The 23,480-nt window shown below is 39.3% G+C and overlaps 3 protein-coding genes across 5 annotated transcripts in view; 2 read left to right on the top strand and 1 right to left on the bottom strand.

The window, feature by feature from the left end:
- LOC134753900 (putative ferric-chelate reductase 1 homolog) overlaps positions 1 to 8,385 on the top strand; it is a 30,971-nt gene extending 22,586 nt beyond the window's left edge. For 2 of the 3 annotated variants that reach the window (XM_063689872.1, XM_063689867.1), the window contains exons 5-13: positions 695 to 848; positions 1,143 to 1,617; positions 2,058 to 2,229; positions 2,568 to 2,625; positions 2,997 to 3,150; positions 3,917 to 4,009; positions 4,442 to 4,554; positions 5,438 to 5,557; positions 6,939 to 8,385. In XM_063689872.1, coding sequence (XP_063545942.1) covers positions 695 to 848; positions 1,143 to 1,617; positions 2,058 to 2,229; positions 2,568 to 2,625; positions 2,997 to 3,150; positions 3,917 to 4,009; positions 4,442 to 4,554; positions 5,438 to 5,557; positions 6,939 to 7,067 — 1,468 coding nt within the window. In that variant the 3' untranslated portion in view covers positions 7,068 to 8,385. The remainder of the gene's footprint in view (positions 1 to 694; positions 849 to 1,142; positions 1,618 to 2,057; positions 2,230 to 2,567; positions 2,626 to 2,996; positions 3,151 to 3,916; positions 4,010 to 4,441; positions 4,555 to 5,437; positions 5,558 to 6,938) is intronic. The other variant, XM_063689880.1, reaches the window with a different exon arrangement.
- On the bottom strand, positions 7,723 to 10,442 carry LOC134753996 (DNA polymerase epsilon subunit 2). Its single transcript, XM_063690041.1, has one exon. The coding sequence runs from the start codon at positions 10,321 to 10,323 to the stop codon at positions 8,746 to 8,748; it is 1,578 nt and encodes a 525-aa protein (XP_063546111.1). The 5' UTR covers positions 10,324 to 10,442; the 3' UTR covers positions 7,723 to 8,745.
- Positions 10,443 to 11,028: 586 nt separating this feature from the next.
- LOC134753956 (uncharacterized) lies at positions 11,029 to 22,756 on the top strand. The gene is made up of 13 exons (XM_063689993.1): positions 11,029 to 11,205; positions 11,297 to 11,346; positions 11,942 to 12,100; positions 13,037 to 13,156; positions 14,491 to 14,628; positions 14,741 to 14,937; positions 15,285 to 15,372; positions 15,698 to 15,812; positions 17,517 to 17,739; positions 18,404 to 18,553; positions 19,359 to 19,433; positions 19,784 to 19,907; positions 21,615 to 22,756. The coding sequence occupies exons 1-13, from the start codon at positions 11,152 to 11,154 to the stop codon at positions 21,781 to 21,783; spliced, it is 1,662 nt and encodes a 553-aa protein (XP_063546063.1). The 5' UTR covers positions 11,029 to 11,151; the 3' UTR covers positions 21,784 to 22,756.
- The last annotated feature ends 724 nt before the right edge of the window (positions 22,757 to 23,480 follow it).

Below are 23,480 nucleotides of genomic sequence, written 5' to 3'. Positions count from 1 at the left end.
CGTTGCCGACTGACAGTAGGAACAACCACAAATTGTAAATTGCTTTACCCAATCGAGCGTAGAAATATTAGATGAAAGCGTAATCTTATTTTTATTACACTAACTGGTACAGCAGGAGCTTTTGGGCATTACCAGTGCTGGTTGATAGCATATCTCAAAATAGTAGAAACGACAAGGCAGTAGGTACTTCTGCTTGAGTTGAATTCCACATGCCGCTTTGTTTTACCCAAACGCGGAACCGAAGAATTCCACACAAAATTCGCAAACCGCTCGAGAATCAAGGTTGAAAGACCCAGACCTTGGCAAGTGATATAACCGTGAACTACAATAGTCACGCCTGTTACTCGTAATGACTTAACAGTGAAAAAAGTTGTTGAGGCGTTTCGGTAGCGATTAGTACCTGTCGGTATCTAATCTAACGTAACGAGCATAAGATTCTTGCATGCAATGACTATAGCCGTAGTCACTAAATATGACAATGGTTTATCGACAAATGCCAATGGGAAATAAAAATGTACCGGGATGACAGATCCGAACGAAATTATATAATTGTAAGTTTCGATTGGTGTTCCCTGTAAACCTTTGTCGCTTGGCCAGGGTCTAGTTCTCTAAACTTGTAATGGATATTTTCGAATATCAATAGAATTATTTTGGCGAGATCTTCACGTTATACAAAAAATATGTTTTATTTCAGAGCAACAGTAGCACAAAGCTACGCGACCTTCTGGAAGAATGTGGAATCGGCAGTGGTTGAAGTGGTAACTCCAGACACCGTGATCACCACTACGGCTGTGCCTGCTACCCCTCAGAGGACCACTGTGGCTCCTCCTGTCGTTATGGAGTCTAAGGTAACTTAAATATACAGCGGTTTTCTAATCTTTCTATGTCTTCTACAATAATTGCATCTAATTACAAGTTATGCGAAACGAAACGGTTCCCATTATTCATTATAATTAAACATTATGGTCAAGTGGAACCAATTTATTAACTAACAAAGTGTTCAAAGTTCAAAGTGTTTTTGTATTTGGTGTTTTTGTATTTGGTGTGTGTTTTTAGTGTGTTTAACAATCTGGAGACTAAAAGAAACCGTTGCCTGAGTTATTAGCGGGAGTAATTTTATTGTTTCTTAATCTCTATTCCAGCCAAAAGCAGTTCCTATCCAACTCGACGCCATCTACCAGGGTTGTGCCGACACTAAGCTCTGCTACGGCGTGCCCCAGAACTGCCTCAACGCCGGCAACTGCAAGGCCGTCGTGGCCATCTTCGTCGCTGGCGACAAATACACCTTCGAGATCCAGGGAACGGACAACCCTAAATACGTCGCTGCTGCTCTGAGCATGGACAACAAGATGGGAGACGACAGTGCCATGGAATGCGTCAGAAACGACAACGGAAGAGTCAGTCTCTTCACATCCTGGACTTACCCTAAAGCGGAGCCATACGTGCGAAGATCTGACTCGCCTCAGGAAATTGTTCAGCTTTTAGAGTCTTCTGTGATCGATGGGAAGCTGTATTGCAAGTTCACGAGAGATGTGGAATCTAAAGTTATGGGACAGACGTTCAATTTGGCTACGACGAAGTACAACTTAATGGTGGTTTCTGGAGATAGTATGAAAGGTAATTCTGCTTTTTGGGTAATAAAGGAATGTTGGTCCAGACTAATAGTCTTCAAGTATTTACAATATTTCTTCTAACACTGTTTTAAGAGTTTTGTTAACTCAGAAAAATAGCCTAATTGGAAAAGGAAGAAACACGAACAGCAATTGGCAACGGAGCTAGTTTAGGTTTCAAATTTGACCTTTGAACTCTCCTATTATACTTACTTAATAAAAATAAAAGTTTTCCAGTGTATTGAACCTACGTCACGTCCTCTATGGAGAGTAAAGGATGACTCACGTCAGACCGGGCCGTGTGTTTACTATGGAAAGCATCACGTGATCACCTGTCATGTCATAGAAAAGTAAGCGCCGGAAGCTCCGGCCCGGTCTAACGTGAGTCATCCTTAATGCTAATGGCATGACCTAACAACATGTACCTACCTATTGTTCTGCCTACAGACGCCGAGCGAGTAGGCTTCCACAGCCTCGCGTACGAGTCGACGGGCGAGCCACTCGCCCTTTCAAGTGTGGGTGCAGCCGCGGGAGCCTCCAAGCTGCTGCTCAAGTTGCACGGGAGCTTCATGATCGCCGCCTGGCTGGGAAGCGCTTCACTCGGCATTTTACTGGCACGGTAAGTTTTTTTAAGCGGACACCAGGACACCACACGCTTGCGCCTCAAAATACAAGGGTACAAGGAGTCACTGTATTGACAAGAAGTTTGAAACAAATACAGGATTATTCACTGTTAAAACGACACCCTCACCCTCGACCAGTGACAAAGTATCCAAATAGCTTAATTATTGCGGGCTTACCTATTTAAAAGCCTAATAACTACTACTGTATTTACCTACCTACTGTATTTTGACAATTATTGAAAATGGTTTTTTTTTTCATATTTTAACCATGATCCAGGATTAAGACATCCGGTTCGGAGGACCATAGTATTTTTTTGTATTATTTTTGTTACAGGTATTTCAGACAGACGTGGGTCGGAAAGCAGCTAGGTGGAAAGGACATTTGGTTCGCCGTGAGTACTGTCACTTTCACTACGTTTATTAGTTAGATTCAGGCCAAGCTAATTCTGCATGGCATTTGGAATGTTATAATAAGTGTCAAATTTCTATGAAAATATGATGTTATAATGACTTCACTTTGAAACTCTGTTTAATAACAGCGGCGAAGCCTGGCGGTTATTATCATCATCATATCAGCCGAAAGACATCAACTGCTTGACATTGGTGTCCCCCAGGGATATCCATAACACCGGTAGGGTTCTACCCTTATCCAAACGATACCCTACAATTTTATTGGGATCCACCTTGTTGGGATCCTTCTCTGGCTGCGTCGTCCGGTTTCTAAATATGGATAAATACCTTCTACTTCATGTTTTGTCAACAGTACCACCGAATGCTGATGGTGCTGACGTGGCTGCTGACCGTGACCGGCTTCATCCTGATCCTAGTAGAGGCCGGCGGCTGGTCCACTACGGGAGACAACCCTCACGCTATCACCGGCATCGTTACAGTTGTGCTGTGCTTTATACAGCCCATCGGTTAGTAATATACCAAGCCTGTTAAAGTAGGAAACGTTTATGAAGAGCGTGAGGTCCAAACCAAACATACTTAACTTCCGTGAGACACAGACATATTAAATATATTAATAACGGGTCACTCACGTATTTTAAGTCGAAAAACACTCGACATGTTTCGTCATCGGGCGCGGAGGGCTGCGGCCCGCAGTCTGCGCCGGTCCGTCACCGTCAACGCAAGCTCCTGATGACACTCTTCGGTACGAGTGAAACATGTCGAGCTTTTTTCGACTTCAAATACGTGAGTGACCCGTTATTAATATATTCAAACATATTTAGTTGAAATTTTACTCGTAAAATGTAACGCCACGAGGAAATTGCTTCTAATCTACTAGATAAGAGCTCTCTCTAGTAGTCGTGTACTAGTAGAGTAGATTTTAGATAAGCAATTTTCAAAATTACCCCGCTTTGAAATTATCCCAATGCACCTTACCGAGTTGCATAATTTTATACTAGGTACTTATTTTTGCAGATATCCCTTACTAAAGATTAAAGTGTGCGGGTGTCCATTTTGTATTAGTTGAGGCGATCTTTGATTTCATCCGATCCTGATCCGATCCTAGGACTATGTAGGCTACAGATGTGTAGGCTGTTTTATTAACCTTGAAACCTGTTAACAATACAAGCGAAAGTCAAAAATCGGCGTCGCCTAATTGTAAATACATTAAATATTTATAATTAAAACTCAATCCAACGCAATATAATATAAGTGTTTTTGTTCTCTTTGCAGGTGCTTACTTCAGGCCACACCCTGGAACTAAGAAGAGACCTATCTTCAACTGGGTGCACTGGCTATTTGGCAACGCCGCGCACATTTTAGGCAGTAAGTTTATTTTAGTTAATATCCTACCTGAGACCTTATACTCCTTAAACCCATCACACAAAAAACTTGCCAGTTGAATTTGAGGTCAATAGTGAAGGAAATATGGTTGAATTTCTTTTGATGTGAAATCGAACGAAACAGAATAAATGCATCTCTGTTCCAATTAAAAATGGTTTGAATTCATTCATTCATTTACTACTTCTGGCGGAAATTATATATAGAGTTGTTAATACCAGTCACATATTTCAATTCATATGGTAAAATTATACAATTTTTCAAATTCGAGAGATCTTTTTATCTATTATGGAAATATAGATTCATGCTAATTTGTTGGGTGTCCCGAATAGTCAGTATTGTATCTCTAGGTTGTCGCAAGCGGCTCATGAGGCTTGATTTTCCGACCACTGACCTACACTACTTTTCCCGTTACAGTTGCAACAATCTTCCTGGCGGTGTATCTTCAGAAGGCAGAGCTGCCTCCGTGGAGCGTGTTCGTGCTGGCGGCCTTTGTCGCTTTCCACGTCATCATGCATGTCGTGCTTTCCGTAAGTTCAATATTACTCTGATAAGGGACTGGCATTGCAACAAATCGCATCCGATTTTTGATATCACGACATTAGATCGATCGATTGAATTCGTTGCTCCTGCTTAGTCGGCGATGTATATCAAAAAGGCTCGCAAAGCCTAAGTAGAAAACAGGTAACAAGATCGCGAGAAAGTTTTTTTTATGTCAAGGGGGTCATGAAAAAGGTTGAAAAACATTGAGGTACAAGTAGAATATAATTAAAATCCTAGTCTGTGCGGAAAGAGAAGAGTCGTGAAATGTATGGGGCCCGTATTCCACGACTCTTCTCTTTCCGAACAGACCATAATACTAATGTCCACGAGTCCTGTCGAGCGATAATCGTCAAAAAATTATGTAAGTTAGTTTTAATAATGAATGTACACCTAGCCGCAAAATTGCATGGTCAGTGTATGAATTAGTTCATTTATATACCAATGTACCTACTGTTCATGCAATTATACAGCTCGTGGTACCGTAAAGCGAGGTGGCTTTGAAATGTAGGGGCGACTTTGAAATTTCAGTTTATAAGCCATAATATATTTTTATGCAGGATTTTTTACAGTAGGTGACTATCAATAGATATTAATCTAACTAGTTACACCAACAGTTTCAGTAAATAATGAATAATGGTAATTTTGTAGCCATTTTAAAACTATCAAAGTAACCCCGAATTTCCTAAAGCCACCCCGTTTTACCGTACCTAAATACACGCTTGAAGCCTACGCTGATAGCGTACGTAGTCCTAGTTAACTCTGACGGTTGGTGATGGTAGTTAAAGTTACGCTGTAGTTTTGTAGTAGGTAGAAAGTATTTTAGTTTGGGACTAATACTTTTGTGGTGTATAAACGGTGGTGTTATTCCAGCTAACTGTGTGCGTGTCGGAGGGCAAGATCAGCCGCAGTCCCGTGAACGTGTTCCCTATGAAGGACATGATGGGACAGCAGCGGCAGGCCTCGCAGGTCGACAGGAGCATCGACGCACCGGTAAGCACTATTACACTGATGTTATGGGTTCGGTACCCCTGAGAAAGCGTTATAAATAACACCGAAGGTTGCCAATCTCAGCTATCCACGCAGATCGGCCGGAGAATCGACGTGCCGGTAAGCACTATTACACTGATGTTATGGGTTCTGTACCCCTGAGAAAGCGTTATAAATAACACCGAAGGTTGCCCATCTCAGCTACCCTCGCAGGTCGACAGGAGCATCGACGCACCGGTAAGCACTATTACACTGATGTTATGAGTTCGGTACCCCTGAGAAAGCGTTATAAATAACACCGAAGGTTGCCAATCTCAGCTATCCTCGCAGATCGGCCGGAGAATCGACGTGCCGGTAAGCACTATTACACTGATGTTATGGGTTCTGTACCCCTGAGAAAGCGTTATAAATAACACCGAAGGTTGCCCATCTCAGCTACCCTCGCAGATCGACAGGAGCATCGACGCACCGGTAAGCACTATTACACTGATGTTATGAGTTCGGTACCCCTGAGAAAGCGTTATAAATAACACCGAAGGTTGCCAATCTCAGCTATCCTCGCAGATCGGCCGGAGAATCGACGTGCCGGTAAGCACTATTACACTGATGTTATGGGTTCTGTACCCCTGAGAAAGCGTTATAAATAACACCGAAGGTTGCCCATCTCAGCTACCCTTGCAGATCGGCCGGAGAATCGACGTGCCGGTAAGTCGGTATACGTACATCCAAATGTGGGTTGTGTAGGTAGTAGGTACCCCTGAAAGAACGTTAGAGTTAGGCCAAGATAATACGTCAACTTCTGTGAAATTATGACGTATAAATAACGCACTGCGTGTGCTATCAAAATCGTTGCAAACTTGTCATGGTCTAACTCTATAAACATGATCGAAGGTTGCGCGCAGTTTTATAGTAAGTAGGTACCCACTTTAGTATGCATGTATGTAATTAAAAATGATAAAGATTATAATCGCCGTATTCGCTGTGTACGCGACGCCCGCTTCGCGGCTATTGGCCACATTAATATATGCACATCGCGTCGACGGGTGTTTGTATCGACACACGCGAAACGCGATACGTACGCACATGATTCTGACGTAGCTTGTAGACATTTAGGTGCATTTAGGCTTAGAACGCACTGCGATTAATTTCTTGCGGTTTCGGCTTTTGAAGCATGGCGTACGTTACACTTTTTGCTGTTCTGAAACAACAAAAAAATAATCGCAGTGCGTTCTCAGCCTTACACACCTACGTGGAGTCTATTGGAGCTTATTATAGCGCGGTGTGTATAGGTATATGACCTAACAGATATGTGGCTGCCATCAAGCCCGTACGGCGGCTAATAAGAAACAAATGATACTAAATTCTAAGCCTTGTTTTATTTCAGTTCTCCAGCTTCCGTCGACTGCTCCTCGGAATCTACGCGCCCATTATCCTCATATTCGTCGTAGCCATGATCTGCCTAGTCACCCTCGCGCCCATCGGAGACACCTACAACACCATCATGGGAGCTTGAACCTTAATGCTTCAGCAATAAGATTAGTTTTTAGTTGAAAATGTTGAGCACATTTAGTCTTTTCACAATTTAGCTTAAAGTACACATTCAATTTTGAAAGTTTCTAAAACATCGCCATGGGAGCTTGAAGCTTATTACTTAGAACCTTTGCAAAACTTTGGTTTTAGGTTAAACGTGGATACTTAGACCTTATTCAAAGTTAGAATCGATGATTTTGTATTAAAGTTGTATATCCGATATTTATTTTAGCCAAGAATTGTATTTTTTATGACGATTTGTACGTGGTTGTTGATTTGAAATAAATACATAGTATTATGATAGGTCAGGTAGGTACTTACTTGCTCAGTTATGAATCCGTCCTTAAATAAAATGTAACGTTAGATATAGTTATAGGTATACATATTACTTTGGAACATTTTCAATATTGTGATAGTAAAAAGAATCTACATAAAATTTCCACAATTATCTTGTTGATTTAATAAGAAATTATTTTAACTTTTTATTAATTTAAACATTCAACACTGCATTTTATGGTTGTGCGTCTACTTGTGCGAATGTTTGATGATTCATTGATATTATTAGTATTGTAATTTTATCGCAATTTGTAATTATATAGTCATGCAGTGAAGTAATATTTCTTAAAGTTTACGTAAACTAATATGAATGAATATTTGAATGAATATTTATTTATTATGAATGAATATTTGAATGAATATTTATTTATTATGAATGAATATTTATTTATAAGTATGGTGCAATTTGAATCTTATAGTGAATAAGTAACACATGAAGTAATATTAATTAAAGGTCACTTTCGTAATTAAACTGCCATAATCAATTGGTAATCTATACAAATCAAAGATTATTCTATCATTTCTTTACTTTAATTTCTTTCTTTCTCACTAATTATCTTCCTTATTTTACGTACGTACGTACGTACAGTCGCCATCATATATATCGGAGCGGCCGAGGTGCTCAAAAATATCTGAACACACACTAATGTCTGACAATAGAGGCGTGTTCAGATATTTGTGAGCACGCTGCCTGCTCCGATATATCTGATGGCGACTATACATGTACTAACCTAGAATCCCTTCTTTCTTCCGATTTAAATGTTATTTAATGCTCTCAATATACAAGGAGGATTATTTTTCTATATGAAATACAAAATCTGACACTGCCATTTTGTGTAAGTGGCCAATGTTTCTATTAGTCATTTTCATAGTGATTTTATGCTCCAACACTGTACAATAGATTTTTTGAAAGATATTTGATGTAAATATTTGTTTATACAATATTAAACAAAAATTAAAATGCATAAATTGTATTATTTTTCCAATTTTCCTCAATAACAATCATTAGAAGATGTATGGCTTATAAAATAAATATAAAAAAGTAGCCCTACCATTTAACTGAGATGGTTTGTAAGGTTGTGTGGTTTTGGTGTTTGCTAGTAGATTTAGTAAGGTAGACCTTTAACAACATCATAATCAGCCACAATAACTTGTCACAAACCGTCCGAGTTAATTAGTAAATCATGTACATCATTCTATTCAACTGCTTTTAGCAATAAGAGGCTATAATAATTTAAGTGAAATTGAAAACCTTATTTAGTTTAAACCTTCTTAATTTCCTGTATAGATTTGTTATTGTTCCCAAAAGAAATCATTGTTCATCATCAACCGTCTTCTTTGGGTATTTGTGAATCTTCCACTGTCTTTGATGCTGGTACGTAAACTTTAAATGAAAACTCTGTCCTAGGGAATGATCCTGGATTGATAATCTGGCAGTCTTGGTATGCCCTCGTATAAGGCTGGAAATGGTCCGCCACCACGACCAGGTCTGGCATCGGGTATAAGCTTAAAGCATCCACATGCCTCCAGTAAACTGGTTGTATTCCTAAAGACAACGGAGATAGAGTGCACTGACTCAGCAATGTTTTCGTCAAGTGGTCTGGTATATCACCGGTTTCGGGAAAATGTATCGAGTTCCTACACATTTTGGTGACCAAATCCTGTCTTATTAAGATTATTTCTTGTGTGCAGTATTGTATTCTGCAGGGGTTTGAAGTGAAAATTACTGAATCTCCCAATTTGTCTCTTATTTCTTTAGTAACAGAGTTTGGGATTGGCGGTCTAGGCAGGATGTTAGGTGCAGCGGGATCTCCTCGGCCGGGGACAAAGATAAACTTACAGAGTTCCCTTAGCTTTGTGAATGGAATTAGCATGTCCGCCAAATTGATTAAGGCTGCTTTGAGCTGTGTACTATGTTCGTATCCATATGGGCACGATAAAAACTCTCCCATAAACACAATGGCGATAGGTGGGAACTCATTATAACCAGTAAACAATGTTTTTAGCTTCCCCATCACTTTGAGATTGTCAAGCCAAACATCAGATAAGAAAATAATCATTCCATCTTCATTCTCCTGCTCCACTTTCAGTAAATTTTGTGAATTCTTTAATAAATTCTTCGATTTTCCTCCAAAAGTGTTCAAGTTTCCGAAATAGTTCAATGATGTTGGCCTGCTCTCAGAAGGTGGTAGAACTAGACCCATGACATGGAATACCTTGTCTTCAAAGAATCCTTCTGCTAGAACAAAGCTGCTTTCCGTAAACAGTCCTGAATGGTACCTAGTTTCCTTCATATCTAACTCTACACTCCCAGTTGGATCTTCTAAGTGGAACTTGCCTTCAGTTAACTGAGTTAACAAACCTAACACTATAACCTCATCAACTCTGCTTGAAGAACTAAGTAGAACCTCAATTTTTCTCAACTGAAATCGTTTCTCTTGCTCCATAGATGGCAGTACTTCTTGTGCAAACAACTTGTTTCTAACAGTCCTTTGCCAAATAATAGTATATCTATCTATCAAGTACTGGGCTTTCCATTTAGGCTCTGGGTACAAGTGGCGGTCGGTACTCACGCTTTTACTGAACTTCTTCCTTTCATTATCATATACCAGTTTAGGAATGCTAAAAGCATCGATCACACTTAGTACTGATTCGGTTTCTTCAAGGCCGGCAGTAGAACACTCCCTATAAGCGGTTTCTAGATGTTCTTTCTCTAAAATAGGCTGGGATATACACTGGTGCATTAAATGGGCGGTTAACTTGTCGATCATTTTAGTTCTTTCGCGCGGCGTTAGAGAGGAAACCTGTTCGGTCACAAAGGTGCTGGCTTCGCGACGTATTGTAAAGCCGCTAAGCTTGAATGCATTGTTGACCTCCGATCGTATCTTTTGCAGGTCACCCATGGTTTAAGAATATGCTTACTGTTCTCAAAACACGTGTTTATTAAAGTTTATTTATAAAAATAACATTTTTTGTTCGCCGCACAACATACGCGCCAAAACCACGCCAAAAGACTTCCGTCTTGACATTGTTGACAACAATGACAACCTACTTTGACAGCTGTTTAGTGTAGCCACATTTGAGTTGTTAAATCCCAGAGAAAGTTATCCTCGAACCAGTAAACAGAAGAAGGCTCGCAGAGTAAAAATAAATTTAATTAATTTAAGCCTTTAAAGTCCCATTGACATTAGCCTACAAAAGGTATGTGATAAACTAATCCTATTTTTTATCATACAAGCCAATGCATGGACTTTTAAATTTATTGATTAATATCGAAAAAAAAATTTTTTGTCGTTATTTTACTTTGGCACTGTCATGTCAGAAACCATTTAGTATCAGCATTTTCATAAAACTGAATACTTCGATATTTTAAAGATTTATTATTTCCGATGTTCAAAATTGACCCTGTTTTGGAGGGAGTTATATTAGACTGGCAACATTTTTCATTCTTGTTTGTTTAAACTATAAAATAAAACGCGCCTGGACAGTTTAAACGGTACGTTCCAAGCTGCAAAACCTACAAATGAAATGCATTAAAAACTATATCTGTCAGCTGTCAATGTCAAATAAACTAACAAAACCATTCGTTTCATTCTGATTTCATTCATTCTATTCTGCCTCTTGAAGATTTTTCCGCAAAACGCAAAATATTTGTAGTCATAACTCATAACATAATATAATACAGTATATGCCTAATAGAAGTAATAGATGAATATAAGTCGTATGTGTTTATGTTTTGGTTAAAACTATTTCCCCTTACTCTGGTTTTTACACGACAAGCGTCGGTAAGTATAGTTATTTATTAATTTACATAATTTTGCTTTATTCCGTTATTACTGTACTTTTATGAAGATTCTACAACGGTAAATGTTTCAGGGAAAGCCACCAAATATGGATATTCTAAGACAATTTCAGAACATTTCTTGGTACGTATTTCCTTTTTTATTCCCATTAAATTTAAAGCTATAGTAATTATCGCAATTCGTGACGTTACTTTTTGAAGAGATAAGATCCACTTACTCATTTTCCTCGTCCACTTGAGTTGTTAAACTCTAAACTAAAACGTAAAAACAAACATTATAACGCACTCACACATTTGATTTTAGGTATATACTTTTAAAACATTGAAATTTCTAAAAGAAAAAGCATTATCAATATTACTGCAATAAACCAATTGTTGGATTCGGACAGTTACGAAATATTTACCTGTAGTTATCACTTAACTTAAAAATTTTTAGTTGTAGTACAAATGTAGTGTATAATTTTGTTTTTCATCATATTTTCTTGAAACCGTTCGTATTTGTCATGCTACTTCAGTCAACCTTAGTACTTTTTGTACTGAGACTGACTGAAATAGCAAGACATGTTCATATGTTTCCGTGAAAATACGAAGGAAAATAATTACGCACTACATAGTAAACTGTTTATTGTACAAAAACAAAATATTAAAAGTAACATACAATAAGGAAAATCTAAGTACAAAGGCAAATATTATATATTATTTTTTTGTCTATGTTTTAGGTGTAAGCCAGACTGGTGTTTTCCGAGCATGAGCAAGGAGACAAATGAGCTGTTACGTCAATGCACAGATCCGCCCAAGCTTGAGTACTCGGATGATGTGGATGAAACTATCAAGAGGAGTAAATCATTCCCCATACCCTTTCCTATTGAAACTGTGAGGTATGTAAATTGTATTATTTTGATAGAGAACTTGACACAAGATGAGAAAAGGATTTAATGCACTATTTGGACTTACTGTTTTTTGTTTTAACCATGAGGTTCAATTATACATTGATTCCAAATGGTGATATCTAGAAAAGAAAACATTTACTCAATTCTACTAGAACAAAAAAAATCCCTATTATGTTTTTTTTAAATCCAAGAACAGTCTTATAACAGTTCCTTTATACAATACATACATAATAATAACACTGAAAAGTATAATTTCTTATGCAATAACTCTTTTTAATTTATTTTTATTGAAAATTGTCTAAAGGCTTGGCCAAACACAAGGCGTGACGCAGCGCCGCGTCCGCGCCGCGTGCTGCCTGATCAAACAGGTCGCGCCCGGATCGCGCCGGCCTCGCGCTCTCAACACGCCCTCATCACGGACGCGGCGCGATGCGGGCGTGACTTGCGCCCGATACAGCATGCGCGCGCGGAGGGTTTCTCATTCCTTCCGACGCCATAGATAATCCATAATCACAATCACAAAATAACTAATATCACGCGCGCGACAGAAGCGGGGCGCGATGCCGGCGGGACGCAGTCTGTTTGACGTCGCTAACCTGTTAGCATGGGACCGCGGCGCTGCGTCGCGCCTTGTGTTTGGCCAAGCCTTTAAACTAAACACATGGCACATATATTGATGGACAGCAGAGGTTTTAGTACTAATTAGGATACTATATGTCTCTTCTAGCATGGAATTCTAATTTCTTTAAACCGAATATCCCCAGATATGTTCTCAACCGTAGTGAGTCTAAACCGTAAAATGATTTAATGTTAATATGTCTCACAACAGTTTAAATTCGATCAGATATGCTCTAGTGACATACTTGGACAATTTGACAAATTTATTCCACACCTTTTTTAATATAATATAAATATGTATTACAGACTAGAAAAGTTGAAGGTACGTCGCCCACTAGAGAAACTGAAGAGCAACATAGCCTCCACATATCCCCTCATTCACGAGCGGGTGCTGCTGTTGATGACTCATTTCCTCATTTACAAGAGGTAACTAACTAACTAATATGGCTCAGGTACTCAAAGAGGGTCTCGGCCTCCGAAACGAGAGCACAACACTTTTCCCGATCCTGCGCCGTTTCCTGCCAATTATCGGCTTGAAGCTGTTGCAGATCCGCTTCTACACTGTCTCCCTAGCGGTATCTGGGCCGACCTACCGGGCGGCTACCAGTCGGTCTTCCCAAGTACGCCCTTTTGGCAGCCCAATCCTCTCACATTCTTAATAGCACTTAATTACGCTGGTTCGGTCACCTATTAAAAATGGGAGAGGATTTACAAGAGGTAACTTTTCTTTAATTCTGTGTAATATTAAGTAATAATAAGTGGAATGTAGTGAAACATCATAGACATAACAGGCGGACTTATAGCCAAAGCCGATCTATGGATGAGATCGTGAAATGATTCATATTTCATCGAAACCTGATTTTCTGCCAAAACCGAAGACAAGCCAATGCCGAAACTGGAACCGAAATTTCGGCCGAAACATGATTTTTATGCCGAAACCGAAACTTCCGGATACTAAAATGAACAAAAATTTTGCAACAATAATTCACTCTTAAGACACTGACTCATTCAATGTGTGCTGACAATGATGAAATCCAACAAAACGAGTGATGGCAATCCCCATAAGGAAAATCTTAAATTACTTAACCATAAGTCTTTTTTTGTCGGGTTTATATTCTCGAGATGTTTTCCTGTATTAAAATTGATTACCATGTGAATAAGTATTATTATGGAAACAAGTTTTAAGCCCAGTGCATTATTTGCCATCTATTAAGAATGTTATTTGTATGAGTATCGTCTCATGGCTAACGGGACACGTAACAACAAGAAATAGTAGATCCAACCAATAAATCCCGCGCTTCGAGGCGCTCGTAAAAGCTGTCGGGCAAATAACTATCTCTTGGGTCACGAGCATGTTGCGGTCAACAAAACGAAGTTTATTCATTGTTACTATAGATACACACATAGAGCGATTCGCCTCGCGAAGAATGCCGCACATAGCAGCTCAGTCTTTCCTCGCCCGAGTCTAACGCACGCGCGGCCACTATGCCTCGGGCGAGGCGCGGCTGCACAGGCCAAGCTGCTTCGCGCGGCAATGAGGGCTATCGTTTTTTTGCTCACCAGTTGGCGCCTCTGTTGATGGTGGTCCAAAAGACTAAGAACAGCTGTCAGTCATTGAAGTGACAAGTGACATATGACATTTCGAACTATGGAAAAGACCACCATCTACACTAGCGCCCCTAGCGGCGAATTCATACGCGTTAGCCCTCATTGGCTTGGGAGGCGGGCCGCTCCCGCCTTATCATTATAATCTGTTGCAGAGAATTCGGCTCCAGTATTGAGAAAGCACTGTACAACGACATGACCGTACCAGATCTGATCGACAGGATACTCAAAAAGAGGGCCATTACTTTCATGGGACGGCATGACACGTATAAACTAATGTCAGGCGAGCAGAAGTGAGTTGCTAATTCGATAGTCTTCCGAGTTTAATGCCTTCAACCCTTGTCTTAAAGTTCAATTTCGATTGACTACGATGTACAACCGCATTACCGCAGGTTAACTTTACAGTCACGAAGGCTGGGAGGCAGTGGGCACGTTACAACAGAAGCCGCCATTGGTCCTCGAGAACTGTTTGAGCTACGATGAGATGAAGATAGCTGCGTTTGTATACGTGAGCGGATATACGGAGTGTATCAATAATGGAAGTAGGAAGAATCAGGGGGTTATTAGTGAAGAGGATGCAGAGAGTGATGCTGTTATTATTGGTAAGTTTTTTTTTATTCACAGTGGGGCGCGCGTAAAGAAATTGGAACCCTACAGTAGTATAAAATGAAACTATTATATAAAAGTTTCAAATTCGTTTGAAACTTATTGTGGTATACGGAAAGTAGGATGAATCAAAGCACAATCAGAGGTTATTAGTGAAGGGGACGTGGGAGTGGTACTGTTATTATGGTAAACCTTTTTTTAATATAACATTAGGACTGAATATCCATAAATCATTTTGTAGGTGGCATGATTTTATGGAAATTAAATTTCTTTATAATTTGGCTGAGTTCGAAACACCCTAATTTCGTCAAACAGTTTCTTTTACTGTTTTATTTGTTAACAGGTATTGTCGGCCCTCGCTTTGAACGCCGGGGCCGGATGGACTATGAAGACATCCTCACAACTGAACAGCAGAACTGTTTAGAGAATGGGTGGGTTGATTTTTTAAAATGACTAAATTCATAATTTACCTAACTTTACTTGAACCGTATAATAGTAAGCCGATTGTAAGCTGATTTTATTGCTTAACCATCCCTAAAAACCTGCCTCGCCTAAGGCATCATTGCCGTCCGTATATTTGCCTCGGGCGAGGCAAAGCTTCACAGATTGAGTTGCTTCGCGCGGCAATTTAGAGGTACTCACGAGACAACTCGTTCTGCATGTACCGGTGTATTGGCCCACCTCTGAACTATTGTTTGACTTCAATATCAATCTTTACATCTATTATACTTTTTGCTTTGCATGTCGGCTTCTCAGGTACGGGGAAGAGGTAACGCCTACGACGTGCCTCAACGTTTTGAAGACGACTTATGTACGCAACAACCAGTCTGCACGGCATATGTGGAGGCAGATGTTCTCAGAGTTTTACCAGGTAAGGATTTTTACTACGCTTTTGCAGTAAACGTAGGAGCATACTTGGTTTCTTCAAATACATTTTTACCTGGCGGCCGAAAGGAGGGGTATTTAGAGCAAAGGAACGATAACTAATTGTCATTAACAGTGTGGACGATGGTATGTATATATTTCTGTATGTCTAAACACCCCACAGCCCCCACCAGGCTACATACCATTTTACGGATTTCGTCATGTGTCGTTTTCAAGCAAAAGGTACCACATTGTCGTTTGCCATTAGGACGCTCTGACAGGTTATTCGTATAAAGATACAAGCAAATTTCGTCCTTATGGTAAAAATCTAAATGGCTGTTTTTGGTGCCAATGTATCATATGTTTGCCAAAATATCTCCAAAATCTATCGTATTGGGTATATCAAAATGAGGTATAAAGTTAGCTTACAGAAATTGGCATTGACGTTTTGGTATTGGCATTTGAGGGATCCTATTGTTGTCAAAAATGTATATTTTGCACTATGCCAGTCCATTATAGCATACGGCATTGAAGCTTGGGGAGGTGCCAAAAAGTCTCACATGATTGCAATAGAACGAGCTCAAAGAGCAGTTATTAAGGTAGCTACATTTAAAAATTTCAGATACTCAACGACCGCTATATTGTATAGAGAATTTAATGTTCTATCGGTAAGACAATTATATATAAAGTCCATCATTCTAAAACAACACAAAAAAGCACCATCTTCAGCAGTTTCTGAGAGAAGGAGAAACCGAATTTTTATCAATCCACCTAGTAGAACTAGCTTTGCCCATGACTTTGCCTTTTTCCTTGGCCCATTTCTGTACAACAAGATCTCGAAAAATGTTAACTTAACTCAACTAACAGTGAATCGTTGTAAAGCGGCCATTACATCTTTTTTGAAACTATACGACTACGATGACATTGAAAAACTCCTAAAAATCACTGTCTAAACTAAACTAAATACAATTAATACAAAAAGGTTACCTAACTTACTAAAACCTGGACTTTTAAAGAATTACCCTCCACTTAAAATGAACACGCAATGCTTGATAATCTTGATATCTATTTTTTTTTTCTATATACGTTGTGCTTCCCTCACATATTACATATCCATCATATATCCATATATGCTTCCATACATGCTATGCTTCTCATGATCTTTAGAATCTCACTAGTGATGACAACTACACACACAAACACACACATACAACACACACACACACACACCCACACACACGCACGCACACGCGCGCGCACACACACACACACACACACACACACACACACACACATACACACACACACACACACACATACACACACATACACTCACACGCGCGCACATACACAAACACTTATTTCCAATGCTATTTGCTTTGTTTTTTTTTTTCTTGTTGCAACCTGTTTTATTTTTTCATTTTCTTGTCATCTTTATACAATATTACATATATAGGTATATATGTATATATATCTAGTACTGCGCAAATACATGTATACCTACTGCTAGATAAGATTAAATGTGATCCGGGAGAGGTGGTGCTTCCTGCCGTCATACAGTTTTTACTAGTACGGAGGAATCGTTTCCTGCTCTTATGAACAACATGATGTAAATTAAAATTGTACTTAAAGGAAATAAATAAATTGAAATTGAAATTGAAATTTTATTACTTTTTACAAATTATAAAGTTTATTATTGTTTTCCTACTAGGTTCACAGCTACACCCACGAAGAGCTAACCTCCTACGTAAACATGGAAGACAAACCCGAAGACAGACGCTACATGGACCGCTACGTAAAAGTCCACGATATGATATTCGACAACGAAGTATACTACAAGAGGATCAGCGTTACAGCGGAGTGTGTTCTGCATGAGGCTGAAGAAAGAGCAAGGGGCGCGGGGAGGGACGCGTTCGTTAATGTTATAGGGGCTGGTGAGTTCAATATTTAACCTTACTGCAAAAACATAAGGTACAGTTTGCGACATTACAAGAGAATCTAAATTACGGAGCGTGCGTGTGTGCCGCCCAGAGGGCCTACCGCGAACCACCTTCGACGTGTTATCTCTCGTAAATTCGTACGTACGTGTGACAGAGAGGCAACACGTCGAACATGGTTCGTGGTAGGCCCTCAGAAGCCTTATTAAGAATGTCAAATAATAATGACTTCCACTCCACTAAACTTGCTACAGCAGAATGAAAAACATGGGTGATCACCCTTAACTGACTACTGTTAGAATAGCCTAAGGTCTACTCTAGTCTAGACAAGTCTCGTAAGAACTATCTCAGAGATAGCAGGATAGCACACATGATTTGTCTCTGGAAAACTTAATTTTCAGATCGACACTGTTCACAGGACAAATAACATGACATTTGTAACAAAAATAAATTAGTCCCGACGCAAAGAGAGCGGTGTTATTAGTTTGACCGTGGCTCTTAAACGAGTGAACCGATTTGGATGCGGTTTTCTTATTTGATAGCCAGGTTTTCTAGCGGTACCTAGTTCTTAAACATTTTTTATCAAAATCTGTTTATCATTTTCAAGGTCATCAGCTCTTTAGTTACTAGTGTTGGACTTTGTATTTTTTTTTTGTTTTAGGTTTAGGCGTATGGAAAGTATCTGCCCATCAGCCCGACGTGTATATTCTGAGCTTCTTAGAGAGGATACGATCGTTCTTAAAGAAGGACCTGTTGAACCACGTCACTGACGTCAATTTCGCGTACATCCAACCCAGCGCTAGTATTTTAGGTACATTTGGTTTGAAGTGCTCAGTTAGTCCGTAAAGAAGCTGCATCCAGATTATATTCAAAGGTTATATGCAAAGGCGTCAAATCGCTACCCCAATGTTACAGGGTTTTCTATGTTACATTTTCAAGATAGTTGAAATTCGACTTAATGTCACTATGATAAGGTTCAAATTTCAGTTCGATAAAAGTGAACCATAGAACCCTGTAATATTATATAATATAAATGACGCACGCAGCTACAGCCCAATATAGTATGAATTTTCTCAAATGACTTTTACGCATCACACCCTAATCTGTTAAACAAAAGCCTTTGTTTCTTTTGTTCAGCGGTTACCAATGCTACCGCTACTGACTGAACAAGAACAAACGCGTTTAAAATGAAATTTTACCGTCCTATTTATATGGTTCAAATTTATGTAACAGCTCATTCTGAGGCCACACAGGCAACCGATGAAACCGATCGTCCTTCATTACCCGAACTACTATGGATTATCGCAAAATATTATTTCTATCAGTTAAAACAAACTGTTAAATGAATAAACATTTATGATTTATAGTTAACGCTATCTCTACTGAGCTCGTTCACTTACCTGTACTAACAATGGCATTATTTCTTTTGTGTGAGCGCGTGGCCTTTGTGCCTGAGGCTCACACACAATTGGCCACGCGAGCAGGCACAAAGGCCACGCGCTCACTTAAAAGAAATAATGGCTTTTGTTTAACAGAATGCCATTGTTAGTACAGGTAAGTGAACGAGCTTAGTAGAGATAGCGTTAACTTATACCTGACTATGCTATTTCTTTCAGCATTATTTACAAATGGAAGAGAGGAGGGGAGTACAGAGAAAAGAATATTCTTTGAAAGCAAAAGGCATCCTAAAGGTTTGTATATTTACCTTGTTATTATCAAATATTCATTTGAATATATATGACAAATAAGCGTTCTGACAACTTCTAATATGACAGTGAGCGCTGCCACTGTGCGGCCTGAATCGAAAACTTTAAATTAACATTCACATTTCACGCAAACAAGTAAATGCTACAGTTCACGTACGTTTGCTCGTGTGTTGGCGCTTCTTAAACCTCATGGCCTAAATCGAAAACTTAAACTTGACATTCACACTTCGCGCCAATAAACAGAATGCTGCCCCCTACAGTTCACGCACGCTCCCTGTATAGGCAATATAAGATAAGAAGAAGAAGAATTATAAGGCTTTTTTTTACTATTGTAGGTGGCATAAACGTGCAGTTAGAAAACAGGGAGCCGTCAGCGAAGCTAACGGGTGAACACGAGGGCAAGCTGCTAGTCATGACGTATCCGTGGGATGGAAACGCGCACCCTGGCAACGAATTTTGGTAAGATATTTTTGGTTCTAGGTATTTTCAGGTTTTTTAAACAAAACTAAAAAGTTCGATTAAGATTGGGCGTCAAGCAACAAAATAACTTTGAAACGATATTTGGTCAAACCGCTTGGCATGACTTGCGTTGTCGCCGACAATGCCAGTCATACGAAGCGGTCAGCCAACTGAATAAATGCTTGACCAGGGTGAACGAATAATGACCACACTACTGTTGCTTTGTCACGTGCCAAAGTTGGAAGCTTAGAGCCCGTCACAATAGAAACATGCGAAAAAATCATTTGAGAAGATGAAGACTATTTATACAAGCGGATGTCCAAATAATAACGGGGGTGTTTACTGGCCATTACGGGGTCAAGGGAATCCTGGCCAAGATGGGGCACGCTGACAACACCGATTGTCGCATGTGTGGCGAAGAGGAAGAGACAATAGAACACCTTATGTGTGAATGTCACGCCCTCGCCAGACAAAGAATGAAGGACTTTGGAACAGGCTACCTGGTACCAAAGGAATTCAAAAAGCTACCCATAAGGTCCATCATCCGGCATATGGAGATGGTGGGGAAGGCTCTTGAGTAGCGGACGGATCTTTCCTAGGCGGTAACTGCACAAAAGATCCCTATGGGTCGAAGTGTATCCGTAAGGGCCTCCGAAACTATAAGATAAGATAAGATACAAGCGGATGTTGTTTGAAAGAACTTTTCTGTTAAGGGCTTTAAAAGTGCATTAATTTTGACAGAAAAAAAATTGTTAGCTCCATTAATTACTTTTTGTGTCATTACATTATTATAAATTACCGTAAAAATTATTCTTTAAAAAAATATATATCGCTCTCGCTCTTCCGCGACATAACATGGATAGGTAGTGCTATCATTTTCATTATTCTTATGCCATTGCGCGTACATATATCATATACGCCTACAGAAATAGTATTTTATACAATCGTGATACAATAGAGAGCTTTTCAGTCGAGTACCGTGTTTAAGCAACGAAGCTTGCTGAGTTGCTTAAGTTAAGGTACGAGATTGAAAAGCTTGATTATATCACTATTGTATACAATACTTTTACTACGAGACAAAAAAATAATACTTTCAACTAGTAGAATCATATACTTAGGTAAACAAACCAAAAGTATACAGCTAAGATACGCGAGCTGCCGCAGCCCGCGATACCTTCATACTCGTACGCGCCCCGGCCGCGGCCGCCGCGGGCCATGCGCCCCCGGCGGGTTGGTCAACGACACCTCCTCGTAACTCATGACGCCCTGGTACCTGCTCCGCGTTAAATTCAATTTTAAGACAATTGTTTTACTCGATTGTGGCCACCGTAGCACTAACAAGCAACGCTAAGCGGTTATCGTAGGATATGGATGGAGGAAGGGTGTCACATGCGCGTTTATGACTTATGAAGCAATTGTTGGCCAACCAATCACAAAGCAGATGCGACGCAGCAGCGTGTTTAAGTAGGCTAATTTGCATTGAAACGAGTCTCCTTAAACAAGAAATATTTTACTGAAACGTATGAAGTTCTATTTTCAAAATTTTTATAATTGACTAAACCGTATCGATAAAATTCTTATGCTTGAGTCGGAAGTGCCATAGACTATACAACGTTGAAAAGAGTAAGGTTGTAGTGTTGCATACGAAGTCGTAATACACAGATTATACTCGACGAGTAGAAAAAGTAATTAAAAAGCGTGACTCAGGTTGGGCAGCCTGTCGGGGTCGGGCGACCCGGCGGCCGCGTGCTCCACGCAAGTGTCGGAGCTGCACAACGCGCACGTCAACCCGCGCGTGTCCGCAAATAACGCACGAATCGCATGCAGATTTGGAGTTCCATCGCTCGCTCAGTACTGCGACGCGCTGTCACACTAGAGGTAAGGTTAGATACACTACCGCTCATAACTATTTAGGCACTCGTAATTTTTTCCGTACAATTGTATACAAAATCGACTTTCAGAATTATACCGCTTAGTCGCAGTCGGGTAACAGTTTTTTGTGCAGTTTACTTTTTTTAATTTAACAGACATATCGAGCTTCAAAATGATGTGCAGAATATTCGTGTACATTGCCTATTTACCAAATGGCAAGCGTAAAAAAATCCATAAATCGTTTTCCTGTAATCGATCGTTTTATTTTGTATGAACTAGTACATAAGGGTTTTTTAAATCGTTACATAAAGTAAACTCGCAATTTTAAAGGATGTCTTTGGCAACAATTTGAGGCTCAATATATTTACCTAAATAAAAATTCAATCCAACATGTAAGAGAGTCATTTGCTTGCGATCGAACAGTATGATTTTGAAAATAATTTTTGTATACAATTGTATGGTGAACATTGCGGGTGCGTAAATACTTTTGAGCGGTAGTGTAGGGTAAAATACACATTGGGGCTAAAGAAACACTAATGGCGTTATTCATGAACCCGTTACTGGCCTGAATTAGCTATGAAATGTTTGTCTTTATCTGTCACTTTGACTTATGTATTTGTAGGAAAGGGATAAAACATAATTTAACTAAATCACGCCCGTAAAGTTTTATGAATAAGGGGGTTATTGTATAATTATCATACTGTTTCTCTTGCCCCAATAAACTAGGTTCCTTTTACCTGACATGACCTTATTTTGTTATAGTATAAACTGTTTTAAACGATTTGTATAGTCGGCAGCAGAAATTTAAGCGAGCTAGGTGTTAGAATATTACACACCTTTGGGGGTTACTTATAACCGTGATCTCTCCTAAGCGTGAGTTGATTTGATCATTTTAAATGCGTTGCTCGCTTAACAAGTTTTGTTACTGACTATAATGACGCCTTCGTATTACTTTCAAATATCTGTTTCAGTTTTTAATACGACCGGTCTGGCCTAGTGGGTAGTGACCCTGTCTGTGAAGCCGATGGTCCTGGGTTCGAATCCCAGTAAGGGCATTTATTTGTGTGATGAACACAGATATTTGTTCCTGAGTCTTGGGTGTTTTCAATGTATTTATGTATTTGTATATTATATATATCGTTTTCTGAGTACCCATAACACAAGCCTTCTTGAGCTTACTGTGGGACTTAGTCAATCTGTGTAAGAATGTCCTATAATAATATTTATTTATTTATTTATTTAATACGAAATATGAGTATCCCAACTTTGTCACTCAAGAATGCTTATTTTTTGGTACTTTTTTAATGATTTGAAGACGTTTTTTAGTGGCCTAAAATTGTATGTCAAACCTAAGTAAACCCAGACGTTCTTAAAAAAAGAATAATGTCTGTTAGGTTGGTATTCCATCTGTCCAATATTTTGGTCCAATGTGTATTTGTGTCACACATTTTGCTTAATGAGAGAATGAGACGCAATGCACATTGGACAAAGAAATTGGGCAGGTGGAATTGGTATTCCTTCGCGACTTTTCGTTAGAATGCTACACAAAAAGACATCTAATACATTTCGTTGTTTTTGCATTGTTTACATATTGTCACAAAAAATACTTTTTGTTAAACTATTTAGAAAAGTTAATGTTACATGCATTGATTTAATTGATTGTCGATACAGGCCTCTAAAAAAAGATTTACAATAGGGTAT

The sequence above is a fragment of the Cydia strobilella genome, chromosome 2 (genome assembly GCF_947568885.1).
Source record: "Cydia strobilella chromosome 2, ilCydStro3.1, whole genome shotgun sequence".
Classification (NCBI taxonomy): Eukaryota; Metazoa; Arthropoda; class Insecta; order Lepidoptera; family Tortricidae; genus Cydia; species Cydia strobilella.
This window is presented reverse-complemented; position numbering and strand designations above follow the sequence as displayed.

Excerpts from the sequence above, each read along its gene's own strand:
- LOC134753996 (XM_063690041.1), bottom strand. The coding sequence starts at position 10,323 with ATGGGTGACCTGCAAAAGATACGATCGGAGGTCAACAATGCATTCAAG.
- LOC134753956 (XM_063689993.1), top strand. The coding sequence starts at position 11,152 with ATGTTTTGGTTAAAACTATTTCCCCTTACTCTGGTTTTTACACGACAA. Across the intron at positions 14,629-14,740 it reads CTAATGTCAGGCGAGCAGAA|TCACGAAGGCTGGGAGGCAG; the intron begins GTGAGTTGCTAA and ends TTAACTTTACAG. Across the intron at positions 18,554-19,358 it reads ACCCAGCGCTAGTATTTTAG|CATTATTTACAAATGGAAGA; the intron begins GTACATTTGGTT and ends TATTTCTTTCAG.